The sequence below is a fragment of the Etheostoma cragini genome, chromosome 23 (genome assembly GCF_013103735.1).
Source record: "Etheostoma cragini isolate CJK2018 chromosome 23, CSU_Ecrag_1.0, whole genome shotgun sequence".
Lineage (NCBI taxonomy): Eukaryota > Metazoa > Chordata > Actinopteri > Perciformes > Percidae > Etheostoma > Etheostoma cragini.
The window spans coordinates 13,857,128-13,871,160 of NC_048429.1; the positions used below are offsets into that span (position 1 = coordinate 13,857,128).

At 40.0% G+C, this 14,033-nt stretch overlaps 2 protein-coding genes across 5 annotated transcripts in view; one reads left to right on the forward strand and one right to left on the reverse strand.

The window, feature by feature from the left end:
• The window catches only part of bcat1 (branched chain amino-acid transaminase 1, cytosolic), a 15,930-nt gene extending 2,906 nt beyond the window's left edge, over positions 1 to 13,024 (reverse strand). The window contains exons 1-11 of one of the 3 annotated variants that reach the window (XM_034863680.1): positions 12,969 to 13,024; positions 11,038 to 11,232; positions 10,405 to 10,515; positions 10,115 to 10,234; positions 9,845 to 10,005; positions 9,389 to 9,531; positions 9,041 to 9,126; positions 8,799 to 8,939; positions 7,320 to 7,394; positions 3,715 to 3,789; positions 1,932 to 1,956 (exon numbers count right to left, since the gene is read on the reverse strand). In XM_034863680.1, the coding sequence (XP_034719571.1) occupies positions 3,751 to 3,789; positions 7,320 to 7,394; positions 8,799 to 8,939; positions 9,041 to 9,126; positions 9,389 to 9,531; positions 9,845 to 10,005; positions 10,115 to 10,234; positions 10,405 to 10,515; positions 11,038 to 11,232; positions 12,969 to 12,998 (1,101 nt within the window). In that variant the 5' untranslated portion in view covers positions 12,999 to 13,024 and the 3' untranslated portion in view covers positions 1,932 to 1,956; positions 3,715 to 3,750. Of the gene's footprint in view, positions 1 to 1,931; positions 1,957 to 3,370; positions 3,790 to 7,319; positions 7,395 to 8,798; positions 8,940 to 9,040; positions 9,127 to 9,388; positions 9,532 to 9,844; positions 10,006 to 10,114; positions 10,235 to 10,404; positions 10,516 to 11,037; positions 11,233 to 12,968 lie in introns of those variants that run through there. The other 2 variants (XM_034863679.1, XM_034863678.1) reach the window with 2 other exon arrangements.
• lrmp (lymphoid-restricted membrane protein) overlaps positions 12,439 to 14,033 on the forward strand; it is a 34,404-nt gene continuing 32,809 nt past the window's right edge. For both annotated transcript variants that reach the window (XM_034863654.1, XM_034863655.1), the window contains exon 1: positions 12,439 to 12,856. The gene's annotated coding sequence lies outside the window, so the exon portion shown is untranslated. The remainder of the gene's footprint in view (positions 12,857 to 14,033) is intronic.

Here is a 14,033-nt window from a genome sequence, read left to right on the forward strand (position 1 = left end):
AAAGAACCTCTTAGCTCTTTGATTTTAACACCATCCAAATGTATACTTTGATGTTTATTGTGCTATGAGGTTCTAGCTGTGCTGGACATGTTGACTTGTTGAGTACAAATTCAAGGTGCTTTAAGGCCATTATGGTGTATTTTTCCTCTGTAGTGTACAGTACATTATGGAACATTCTGGAAAGAGAGACTGACCACTCCTCTGCCCTTCAGCACCAGCATCCTTTGCTCCTCTCTCTGCTTCCTCATTAGGCATTCTGAGAGAAACACAGCAAATACACACACTATGTAAAAATGTTCTACACTCGCAGATCCCACACATACAGTTTGATTTTAATTGGGTGAATCAAAGCCACTGATATCATCTGTTATGGTGTGAGACCACAATCTCACCCAGAGTGGCCTCTGCAGTCACACCGCCTCCGAAGAACACTGGAGGAGAGAGGGAGAAAGGAGAAAGGGTAAAGAAAAGACAAATAGAAGACAAACTAGCAAACTAGAGAAGGAAGGAGAAGAAGAGGAAGAACACACCAACAACAACATCAACAACAACAACAACAAAAACACAAAGTGGCGCCGAGTACATTAATTAGAATTTCAAATTGGACAAACTCAAGATGACAGCGTTGCGCTTGTCAAATCAGATCATGCCCCAGCGGGGTGAGAGAGAGGGAAGAGAGGGAAGGAGGCACACTGCTCAGAGCCAAATACCACTCTCAGCTGAATGGGTGCCATCTCTCTCTCTCTCTTTCTCTTTCACTCTCTCTCTCTCTCCATTTCCTCTGATTACGCCGACCGCCTACCCTCTGTCCCCACGTGAATGTCAAGGCCGCCTTAACAAGAAGTGACAATTAAAACATAATCGGCGTCCTCATGCTGAATGGGAGCGGCCTGCCTAGGTCCCTCCTCTCTCAGAGAGAGAGAGAGCGAGAGACAATAAAAGAGAAGGAGGGAAAATGCTATGAGATGAGAGAAACGGAGAGAGAGAGAGAGATACATTGGCAATATCTACTAACCTATTGTGCCAATTAAGCTAATTGAATTGAATTGAGATAAATGATTGCATTTTTAGATGTATGTCTATGTGTATAAGATATGGAACAAAGAAAACAACCATGAAACATACGGTGCACATCAGAAATTCTTTAAATCCCTGTATAATGGCAAATTCAATAACACAATGCCCAGGACCATTAGGGTTAATGGAAAACATAATTTTAGTTATTTTTTTCTCTCGATTGTGTCAATTTACTTGTAATCAGATGTAATAAATGTGTATGGTGGTAAAAAGGTTCTTTATTGCCCTATGTACTGTGAGTTACCAGTTTACTAGGTACACCTATACAGTTAAATGTAGTAAACCAAAACCATGTATGTGTATTGGGGTGAACAACACCAAATAATTGAATCCAATAGAACAAAACTACAACTATGGCAAATGTGCCAAAGACAGTTCAAAGTGTAACCTCTAAATGCCAGTATCTCCATATCTTAAACCATCAAAGTTACTTTTAGTTTATTTTTACATAGTTACATATTTGGCCTCAGTGCTTTATGAGCAACTTGTCCCCTTAACACTTGTCAACCAATGTGCATAGCAATGAAATAGCAAGTCATATTCTGCTGTTCAGTGTTCCTGGAATGGTTTCGGTGAGGCTAATGTCCAACATGTCCTTAAATGTTCACACAACGTGTCCTCGCCTGTCTAGATGTCATTTAGATTCCATTAGATGTAATTTTCCTGTAATCATCCCTGTTAACAAATAATGGCGCAAAGAGCTTAATTAACACCTAATAATCATTAAACAAAACCTTTAAATAGCAAGAAAAAGCAAACAGTACAAAGGAAGAGAAAGAAAAAGAGTATGAAACAGTGAGACATGTGCTGTGGTCATTTCACCAGTAGGCAGGCTAGATGGTGTTTGGCATTTTGGTGTGTGTGTGTGTGTGTGTGTGTGTGCGTGTGCGTGTGCGTGTGTGTGGGTGCGTGCAGTGCACTCACTGGGAGTGGCACACCAGCTGTGCCACTCCACACAAGGAAGAAGCTGGTGCCAAGCTGGTGTCTTCACAAAGAGCCAAAAATCATCCAGAATGCAACAGGGCACACACACACACACACACACACACACACACACACACACACACACACACACACACACACACACAGTGAATGAATAATAAAGTACGTCAAACCTGACTCTATTTAGACATTCCCTTGTTTGACCACTTTAACCTGCTCTCCATCACACACACACACACAGACACACACACACACACAGCACACACAGAGGCAGACACAAACTGAGGTCTTGTCTGCATGTCTGCCTCTGTGTGTGTGTGCATGCGTGCGTACGTTTGTGTGTGCGCGTGCTTGTGCGTGCACATGTGTGTGCAGAGCCAAACAGCCAAGGGCACTTAGGTTTGATGGCTTTCTGTTATGACTCCATTATGCTGATGGCTTTGGTTCGGTTCCAGGATCTCTATAAACACTTGCACCCCTCAGCATCATTAAGGATTGTGGAAGCGTCTCTGCAGAGCCGGGCTTGCCCATCAAGTTCCTGAACCTTTGGAAATTCTTCCATTGCAAATTCAACTATAAATGCAGGAATGAAACTTAGTGCCTGCTTCCTCTGGTCCAAATGCAAGTCTGGTTCTAAAACAAGAGGTTCTTGGTTCCCTGGGAAAGTTCCGGAAATGCTCTATGTCAGGTAACATTTTGATTTTATTGACAATCTTTAATATAGTATTTTAAATTCAGGGCAAAATACATTAAATAATAATTAGCATGAAACAGTAACATATTCATACAGGAGGTCAGTTTCAAATGAGTGCAAATGTTCTATAGTCTATTTTTATAATAAGAGACACTTATTCATAGTAAGAGACACTTCTGTCCTATAATTAGAGACCACATTCAAACAAACCTTGGACCATTTTACAGATTCTTTCTTTTTTTATGACTGACTGATAAATGCTATTTGTCCAGTACTACTGACTAACAACAAAATTAGAAAAGCAACTACTGCACATGTTTGATGTTCTTTCCAAATGGTAATGTCTGCAAAGCCCTGGCTGTAGATTTGAAATGTTAAAAAAAAAAGTTTCTGTTGACACTATAACTGCCTCTGAAACAATGTAATAAATGGACAATTAAAAGGAAAATCTCCCCCCCAAAAGAGTTTGTACCACCGTGAACTGTGGTTCACTGTAAAACTTTAAGAGAGCATGATTGTCTTTTTCATTCCATACCCATTTGAAGATTTGTTAATTAGGTAAATTAGTTCAAGTCTTCTTCTAGCTGCTTTGCAACTCTTACCAAGTGATGTGAAATTCTCTGTAACTCTAACATCTCACATATTTGTTCTCTTTGCTTATGTTCAGTGCCAGCCGAAGCTCTGTCTTTGGTTAGAAAGCAGCAGAATAAGTCACAGTGGCTGGATTACTGTAAATTGTTGTGCAGTATTGCGTGAGACATTAGCCTACTTTTGTTAATTATTCTGGACACTTGTGTGTTTGTCATTAATTTAGGCTTAAAAGAAGATAAAACGGTGTGACACACTAGACGCAGAGCCTGCATACAGTATTAAACAAGTTGGATCACAAATATTGCAAATACATTGTTATACATTGTTTTCTTGTTACATAGTAGTGTTTGGTTATTGCATAGAGTACTTCCTTATTGTACACACACTGGTCATTGTGCACATGTGTGTATGTGTGTGTGTGTGTGTTCCAGGCGTCTTCATCGTTTCTACAGAAGGATAGTCCAGTCGCTGGGCGTGCGTCCATACTGTAAGAGAACAAAGATCATGAGAAGGTCACAGGAGAGTATTCCCGAGGGGGGGGGGGGGGGGGGGGGGGGGGGGGGGGGGGGGGGGGGGGGGGGGGGGGGGGCTATGTCACTAAGCACTAAACTTCTTTCACCCGCCGCTGCTAAATTGCGAGCAAAACACAAATCCCAAAAAATGAAAACAAATATCCGTGAGCAAATCTGCAAACTCAGCCACCAACAAAACACAACACAACACAACAGAGCAAAGGAACTATAATAAAAAAATCAAAACAAAATGTTCCCCAAGCCGTGACAGGCGCAGAGACAAATCCAATTATTTGTGTCTCATGTTGCAAATTTGTTCTAATGGTCGAAGTGAGAAAGTAAATAAATGCCTGCGAAGGGGAAACAAAAGAATGTGATTTCTAATTAACTTGAAAGAGGAACAGCAGGGCGACTTAGTAAACCCATCTTTCATCTGCTGCCTCAGACCACTCGTTTGTTTGTTGCACAATGTTGTCATGCAGAGGGGCGGCAGGAGGAGTGTGTGGGGGGGGATAACACTGCACTGCTTCCCTCCAAATGAAATGTCAACAGACTTAACAGCGCCGAGAAAAGGAGCGCAGCGTTTTCTAGCGTTTCGTCGATTTTATTGTTCATTAAGCTTTGCTCCCCCCCCCCCACCCCACAACCAAATCTTCTTCCTCATCCTCCTCCTCTCTCACTTGTTCGAGGCTTCATTTGCAGGATCTTGGCTTTGAAGATCACGAAAGGCTGAGGCAATAATTGGGTTTGTGCAATTACAGCGTGCTTAATGAGAGAATTCAGAAGTTTGTCCACACTCCACTATTAGGCTTGCAACTGTCTCTCTCCTCTGCTCTTTCTCTCTTTCTCTCTCTCTCTCTCTCTCTCTCTCTCTCTCTCTCTCTCTCTCTCTAAAGATGACGGAAGATGTTATCGGATATAAAGATCTTGTTAACATATTTGTAGCACACATCCTGCATGCACACAAGCCCTGGATGATGGAGGGAGCAGATATGCTAATCGCCTGAGAAAATAAAGAGGGCAAGACGGAGAGAGACAAAGCAAATAAAAGGGGACAGAAGTCCCTAGTTGAAGAGATAAACCACATCAACTGATCAAAGTGTCAAGAGGCCATTTATGAGATCAGGAGAGATTAAAAAATGGAACCCACAGGCCAATATTTTCTCATATCATGTAGACGTGTGAACCTGCAGGGCCTCCAGTGCAAATCCAGTCAAAGTAAAAGTTCTGCATTAAAAGTTCCATTCAACTAAAAGTACCAAAGTATTATCAGTTACATGTACTTCAAGTCTCACTAACAGAAAAGAAAAAAGTACCCCGTTGTCTGATTTACTGTACCATCATGAATGACATTACAAGATTGTAAAACTGATGCATCAGTGCAAAGGTAGCATTTTACTGCTGGAGCTGTAACTGGTTTTAAGTTTTTGTATGCAAGATGAATTTTGAAGCAGTCTTTAAAATACTGATGGAGTAGGACAGAAAGAAAGAACAAACTTCTGCTCCATGTTTGTCTTTTCTTTTCTTGTCTTTGCTTTCTTGTGAAATGTTGGTAAATTTAACCTCTTTAAGATTTTTATTTTTATATTATTAAAATTAAATCATCTGAGCATTTTATTAGGAACATGTCTATTTCGGTGGAACTGGTAACAACTCATAGAGATATTTAAGTAGTTAGTCTCGTCTATCTTTACCAACGTATTTTATAAGCTTATCCATATGCTTTTTAAATTAAAAAAGTCCTACTCAAAACATAGTTTAGTCAAAATTATAATGTTTCCTGTCTCGACTGTCTCGACTGTCTCGACTCTCGGGTTCGACTCTGGCCCGCAGCATTTTGCTGCATGTCACCCCCCCGCCCCTTTCCCCTTTCATTTATTCAACTGTCCTGTCATTAAAGACCTAAAATGCCTAAGAAAATCTTAGAAAAAAAAAAAAAGTACCATGTTTCCATCTGAAATGTAGTGGAGCCACAGCACAAAGAAGCATTGAATTGAAACACTCACGTAAAGTACAAGTATCTCAAAACCATACTTAAGAATAGTACTTGTGTAAATGTGCAGTAAATGTGAAAGCTAACAGTAACAGCTACCTGCAATAGTGTTATTACACCATTACTGTGTCTGTAGCATTTGTAGTCTTTCATTAATCTTGTGACCTGGAGGTAACCCCATTACAGTAATATCACAACTGAGCTGATAATGGCAAGAGGGAGCTACAATGCAAAAAAAGCAACTCATTTGGAGAGTGGTATTGTTGAATCAGTACTCTCAGTTTAGCTTGAGGATTCCATGTTACACAGTTGTTCAGCTTCACATCTATACAGGTTTTAAAACGACTTAAAAAGCTAAACAAGTCATTAACATCTCTCATATCTCTCTGGTTTCAGAAGCTGGAAGATTATTAGGTATGCACCTCTTGACTGTCAGATAACAAAGAACACTTGCCCTAAAGATTTTTGTGTTTTTTTTAAGCTCTGGTGCAGGGGAGTTAATGGAAAATTAACAAACAGTTTTTACTGAGAGTGTGGCCGGATAGGTTTTGGTTTATGTTGCTATTTGTTGTGACCCTTGACTGCAAAGAGCAGAATGTTTAAGTGTACGCTGTAGCGAGACCTTCTTAGTCTGATAGTGATCTCAACCATATGTGGGGCTTTTACCAGTACAAGTGAGCAAATAAGGATCTTATTCAAGCTCATACCCATACAAATACTAGTCTCATTACACAGCACAATAACCGAAAGTCAGCCATACAGAACACGCTCATTAACACAAATTAAGCCTTCAGCATAGAACATTATGAATCTGTTTCAACATGTAGCGCTGCATAGACTGTAGAGGTGGCGTGTTTATAGGCCCTGTACAGTATCATCCAGTCATTACTCATTATCTAATAAGATATTATATTTCACTTATTACGTACTTGCAGGCATGAAAATGCATGCATTGGGTTTAAATGAATGAGGACCAATGGGAGTTTGTTATAGAAAATAACCTAATTCTTTTATCTCGTTGAGTTACATAATAATCACTCAGATAACAGTCCAGTAATGCAATTATGGAGCTGCAAGATAAGTTAATATTTGGAGAGAATATTTGTTTTTGTTAGGTCTTGCTTTTCAACTATTTTCAAACTAGTGAGTTAACAATTCTATTCATTTGTCTCTTTCACTGTTGGTTAGTAAACATGTGAGCACTAACAAGGCAAATATTAGACAAATTATATTGTCATTTAGTAACAAAACTGCAGCCCCTCGTGCTTCCACTTTTTATATTGTAGGATGCTGTTCTTCACAATTTTTCTCCTACAACAACATCAATTAATACTTAACTCAAAGTAACATATTACTCCAGGAAAATAGCGTCCTGAGGGTGACAGGAGTGTAAAGAACACAGATGTTCCACCAGCTGTTACTGAGCAATGGGAAACATATGTGGGGGAGCGTGTGTGTGTGTGTGTGTGTGTGTGTGTGTGTGTGTGTGAGAGAGTGTTCATCCACAAACCTGTATATCCGTGAATTCCTTTGTTAACCGTTGAGTCAACTGTGAGTTCTTATCCTGGCAGGGGATGTGCAATTTCTAAAACACAGAAAAAACACTCTTTTTTTTAGATAATTGAATCTCTAAATTTACTCGTCACAATATAAATCACGAGTAGAAAGAGATATTAAGTTAACATGTTATGATATTATAACAAGAAGCTGCGTGGTTCTGACTGCCATCTAAAGATGAAACTGTCCATGTGGTGTCCAGAGACCCAGAGCCTGAGTCTTCAAAGCACCAAGATTCTAAAAGTTTAAAAACTATTCACACATAATGTAATCAAAGACAGCATAACTTTTTTACAGTGTAACTGAAAAAAGGGAGACTCTAGACACAAACTCCAACATCCTTTACCTAGTAAGTCTGCCTCTAAAGCTCACTAATTACATTACATCTCATTTGTTTAATCTGACAAAAGATCAAAGTGTAAAAATGTCAAGTTTTACAAGTGGTTTTGTGCTCAGTCATTTCTTAGCACTTCCTGAAGTCTGTTCATCACTGCGTGGTGGCTAGGAATGCAGCAGAGACTTCGGGATGTGACTGCTCCAAAACATAGACTGGCACATTACTGTTTCTTTTGTTTAACCTTTGAATAGCGCTAGGCTAGCTGTTTCTCCTAGTTTCCAAGACTTTTTGCTAAGCTATGCTAACCGGTTGCTGGCTGTAGCCTAATATTTAGCAGAGATATGCTCTCTAGGAGAGTGGAATCAATCTTCTAATTTTACTCTCCATAAAAAAGCAAATAAAAGCACTTGTGAATGTGGAATTATTTAATTTTAACCCTTGTGTTGTCTCATCGTCAACAGCGCAACGTTTTGTTGGATCAAAATATTAAATTTTAACTTCATGGTCGTCTCTTCGGAAAAGTTTTTCGCTCCTGATGAAGTTTTTTTTATCACTTTTTCTGGGCTTTTTGACCTTTTTAACCCCCTACGTTTTTAAGATTTTCCCGACATTTTCTTTGTCACTTGTTTCAATGTTCTTATTGCAATATTTTTTCAAATCCAATTGAATTAAACACCCAAATTCAATTAAAAAACCTTCATTTTTTTTGCAAAGAGCATTGAATGGAACCATCCACGTTATTTTATTTGGACAATTTGGTTAGAAAACCCAAAATGGGTCAAATTTGACCCGAGGAGGACAACAGAAGGGTTAAAGTGTGCGTAATAATACACAGATAAACTATGAATTGTACACTCTGTAGCTGATTTCAGTCAGTGTCCATGGCTGTGTTTGAAAGATTAAATGGAAAATAATGAATTGTTAGAGGAAAACCTTTTCCAATTGTACTATCTGGGCTGTTTCTTACTATCAGGACAATGCAAGTGATAGAACCCAAGGAGAGCTCATTGTCGCTCAGAAGGCGATAAAAATGCATCGGATTAATCAGGATTAAATGCAGACAGTTTCTTCATGGTGTCTGCTGCCTTCTCTTACCTCTCCCTGGTAAACAATGTGTCCGATGGGACAGATCATGGAGGCAGTCCCGGAGCCAAACATCCCTTTGACCCGCTGCTGCTTCAGAGCCGAGCACAGCTGGCTCATGGTCAGGTAGCGCTCTGTCACCTTAAACTCACCCTGTGAGCACAGAAGGCAGTGGAAGGACCAAAGGAAATATGATGAATAATTTGGAATATTGTTTAAATCATGTTGACCTTTATGGTTTTAGTTTTTCTCACCCATTTCCTGGTCAGTTCCAGGACACTCAGTCGGGTCACACCTGGGAGTATGATGCCATCCAAAGGGGGAGTTGCGAGTTCCTCCTCTGGACAAAACATTTACTGTTATTAATAAATAGAACAACAAAAACTAGCAAGCTGGAATAAAAAAAAATTGTAATACTGAAGCTGCTGTAAGCAATTATGTTGTAGTGACAAATCTGTAAAACATTAAGTGTCCAGAGCGCACGTGAGTGGGAACATCGTTTGCATCTGTGGGGCATTATGGAAGTTACAACCCCTTTAGACCCCTTCACCTACAGCTCAAACATGTGATCGGTCAAGTTGGGTTCTGGCAGTGCCACTAACCTCCATCCTCATTGATCCAGTGCAAGAAGAGGTTCATGGTGCCTGCCTCGGTGATCTGGTGGTCCTCTCCGTACAACCACAGCGCCTGCTGACACCCATGCTCCTCTGCTTCATACTGGGGGAACAAGGAACATCCGTAGTTCCTGCCGAAATCCAAAGCGACAAACAATTGCAAATATAAGTGGTTTTCAGTTACAGTGCTGCATGCAACTTTAAGACTGTATAGTGAAAGAGAGAAAATTCTTGTATTCCCTGTCCTTATTGTCCTATAAAGTCACCTATTGATGGTCTGTGTTTGACAAAGTTTTACATCTTTGAATTCAAGACTGAGCAAACAAAAGAACATTTTGTATATTTATTAAGTGTCAAAAGCTTGATATTTCTGCTCCCTGCACAACCATGGTTGGTGATCAGAGAAAGAAAACTAAAACATGCATACAGTATGTGGCTACTTACCCTCCCATCTTACAATCTCCAGTTCCTCCATTCCAGGCCCGTGTGTACTTTGGGTCGGCCCACATGGACAGGGGCTCTGCCTTGTTCTTGAAGTATGAGCCCACTTGACACAAGATCACATAGAGCAAGGCACTGCCAGGCTTCCTTAGACCCAGAGCAGGCTGCCGTGGACACACACACACATAGAAATGTATTTTATAAGTCATGTCATTTAAAAGAATACATATTCTGCCTCCACATATTATTGAAGCACATCACTATCCTCCTTACCTCAGTGGCAATAAATGTTGGTCTGATGTAGAGACTGGCTGAGTCTGAGTGAGGAACCCAGTCCTGGTCAGTCTCTACCAGTCGCCTGATACACTCCAGAAACTCGGACTGATCAAAGGCCTAGAAGAAGGAGAGAGGTGGAGAAAGAGAAAGACAAGGAGAATGGAGGTGGAGTGGGAAAACAGAAAACACAAGTGAAGAACAGAACAGAGGGTAGCTATGGCACTTAGATGACATTTTTAGAAGTGGAAAGTTTCAAGGTATTCATTTCTTTCATTCCTCCATCTTACAGGTAAACACGCTCTCTTAGCAGTGTTGGACATGCGTTTCAAGTTGAGCATGGGTCTGAAGAAGCGCAGTTGGTTGTCATCCCCACGATACACCTTCAACCCTTCGTACAGCTGTTGAGAAGAGAAGAGGGTTTAGATCGGGGCCATAGAATAGACTAGGTTTTAGAAATACAGAGGTCATGAGATCAATCACCGCTAAACTATTCTAATTCCACCTTACGCAATCTTTTTTTTTTTTTTTTTTTTGTATTTAAGAAGAGAAGTTCTTTCAATGAAATTTCTCAAAAAAATCAACAACTTTTCATAAACTTATATGGAAATTAGGAAATGATCAGGCAGTTACATGCCCATAAAATAAAACAGTACTACATGCTGTTTCAAAGCCCCCTCCATGCTGTCTGGAATACAATTCTGGTGAAGGAATAGAAAATTATTTATTTATTTTGTCAAAGCTGTGTCGCAACAATGGAATTAGCTAGCAAAAAAACCCATCATGTGTTGCCAGGTTGGTAAAATTCCTGGAAACACAATTGCCAAATCAGGTTAGGTCAGTCTGCTGACATCCTGGTAATGTAACAAGACAGCACATGTCAAATCTATTTTAGAAGTCTGACTGCTTCCTGGTCGGCATACCTGTATGGCGTAATGTAGTGAGGAAGTGGCTGGGTGGAGAGATAGGTTCCCAAAGGGCTTGATGTGCGGAGCCTGCCAGCCCTCACTCGCATTCCACTCTATGGTCAGCATGTGGTCAGTGAAGACGGTCCCAAAGGGAATCACTTCCGGTTTGGGCTTTGGAGTCGAGGACAGCTCAATAACCAGGTCAGCTGCCTGGTCACACATAACAGAACAGCAGAGAAAACAGTGACATTGAACGAAAAGGTGTAACATAAAACGTTTACTTTGGCACAATCTCCACAGACGGTTATAAATCCAACCCAGGCATACATGATTTTTAGCACTTCAGTGTGCCTGCTATGCAAAGCATAAGGAAACAAAGAAGGAAGCATAAGGCATTAATTGTTAATCATCAGACTTCTTCCTTCTTCCAACTTAATTGCAACACACAATTGGATGACAAACATCACATCAAAATGTGCATCTTGATGGGAATTGATGTACTGTGACTGCCAAGTTTAATTTTCACTCAAGGAGTTAGAGTCCAAAATACATTCAACATAATGCTTGTTAATCTGGTATTCCACGTTTTTTCTCCAATCTGTGATTGGCCAGCAGAGGTTGCTGTAACGTTGACAGTGTGGTGGAATAACTCATGGAACATTAGCCACGGTTCTCATGTTATATGTATATCTTTCTAAAATACCCCATGAAGAGGTCAAAGGTCATAAATTAGACAGAGTAGAATAGCATCATAATTGAGAGGGCTTGGACCTGAGTCCAGTCTTTGTGTTCATTATGTCCTCCTCACTAACTTTATGATGTTACAAGAAAAACTGGTTGGAAATTACCGGTGTATAGAATAGAACAAGAGGTTTTCTTTCCTGTTATTCCACACTGAGTCATTGTTTTACAGTAAAGAGACATGTCTTCCTGGTATGCCATTCAATTACGTGTCTGTTCTAGTTGTCTGGGATTAGACTGACTCTTTGTCCTCTCCTTCCTGGTGCAGAAGGTAGCTTGCATAATAATCCCAGATTACTGGAAAGTGTCAGGGGCAACAACTGTGCAACACTGTGTGAAAATGATCAGAGTGCTGCATTGTTTTCTACTGTACTTCATTTTTTTCTCATTGCCTCTGATTATCTTTTTAGTGTAACATTAAATGCCCATAAACATAGTAACATCTTCATTCATTTAAAGTTCCTTTAAAAGTGTGTCTTTTCTGTAACTATTCATCTCCAAACCAAAGTCAACACTCATCACACATGTGGTGTGTGTGTGTGTGTGTGTGTGTGGGTGTGGGTGTGGGTGTGTGTGTGTGTGTGTGTGTGTGTGTGTGTGTGTGTGTGTGTGAGTGTCCCCGTCTGTTTGCACATGTCCATCCTAATCTGTACCTGAGCCTGCCGTCTACTGCTCAAGCATTCAGGGTCAGAAAACAAGCAAAGCTCTAGCTACTTAACGTGAGCTGGGAAAGTGGATTTCTGCTGAGCAAGGAAGAGGACAGGTACAGGAGTGGACACTGGTCGTGTCCTTCCCCTAAAAACATAGGGACAATCAAATCAGCTAAATTAAATGCTTTCACTTAGAGGTTGACAGTGAGGAGAGTTTTTCCATGCTCCGGAATATCCATTGGATTAGCTTTTCATGTGTTTTTTGTCACAGTAAGTACACCGCTTAATGACTGAGGCTCTTAACGTCTTTCGGTGCTGCTTATTGCAACATGAGGACAAGAAACAGTGCTGGAACATCTTCTATGTGGAGCACCAGAGGGGATTCTTAAGTGTCAAGAACCCAAGGAATCACCAAGATGCTGCAGCTGGAGCAGCTACTGAGGGTTGGTGTTCTTTAGTTATAATGCATTTAGACAGCAGCCTTTACTAACACCTACAGCTAGCTAGCATATGAACCAAACAGCCATAAGACAATTGAATAACTTGTTTCAGTACCTTAAAGCTTGGTTTTATGTTGTCAGCCATTGAGATGGTGGAAATGAAGCTGCTTCCTGGAAAAAAAAAAATATTATGTTATTAGTATAACCAGACTTCAAATGTGCACTTATTTTATTTTTATTTTTTAAACAAAGTCAAAATATGTATTCACTACTAAACAAGCATACATGGTATCGCATAGGGAAAAAGGGGGATTTACCTGATGAACTGGACTGTGTCTATACAGTAGACAGTTTTGGTCAGTTTGAGCAATAAACTTAGGATTTAGTACCTTATTGAGTTTACATATTTCCTCCCAACATATTGCAAACGTTTTATTATTCAAACATTTACATAACTGCTGTAGAGACCCTAAATGGTATTTGGAACTCTATGAAAATTGTACATTTTGGTAATTCGTTAAGGCGTAACAGTCATCAAGTTTCATCTCAATGTGGAAGTCAAACATTCTAATTTTTATTTATTAAATTCCAAAAAAAAACATTAGAGTATAACCCCCTTGAGATGCACCATCTTGTTTTTAATTGGGCCCTTTAATGATATCATTGTGGCTCTTTTCCTATAATTTTTGGTTACAATTTGAAAAAACAGAAAATGTAAAGAGAAATAGCCTTGTGATAGAATGGCTGTATGATTGGCTTTCCCAGACCACATAGCCTTTGGCATTACAATTAAGCTAAGAGCTGACACTGTATGCTAATCGTCAACATAGGAACTTCAAGTAGTCTGTAACTGTAATTAGTAATTCTGTGTTTTTTTTGTCGTTTTAATAAAGGCAATTAATAATGTGTGTCTTGCTGCCAGATTAAAGCACAACCTCCGTCACCAACATACAGGTATATCCCCGACATTTGCGCACACGCAGGCTACAGTACTAATAATAGTCAAAATTGTAGGATACGTTACCTTCAGAGTAGGAGACGTCTGTTCACCTTCCTCGTTAAACCGCTACTGCTTCCTCAGGTTGATACCATTCCCATTACTGTGTTGTCATGACACCAAATACGCAAAAGAACCCAATTAATTTTGCAACAGCCCTGACGTAGTGACATGGCACAATGC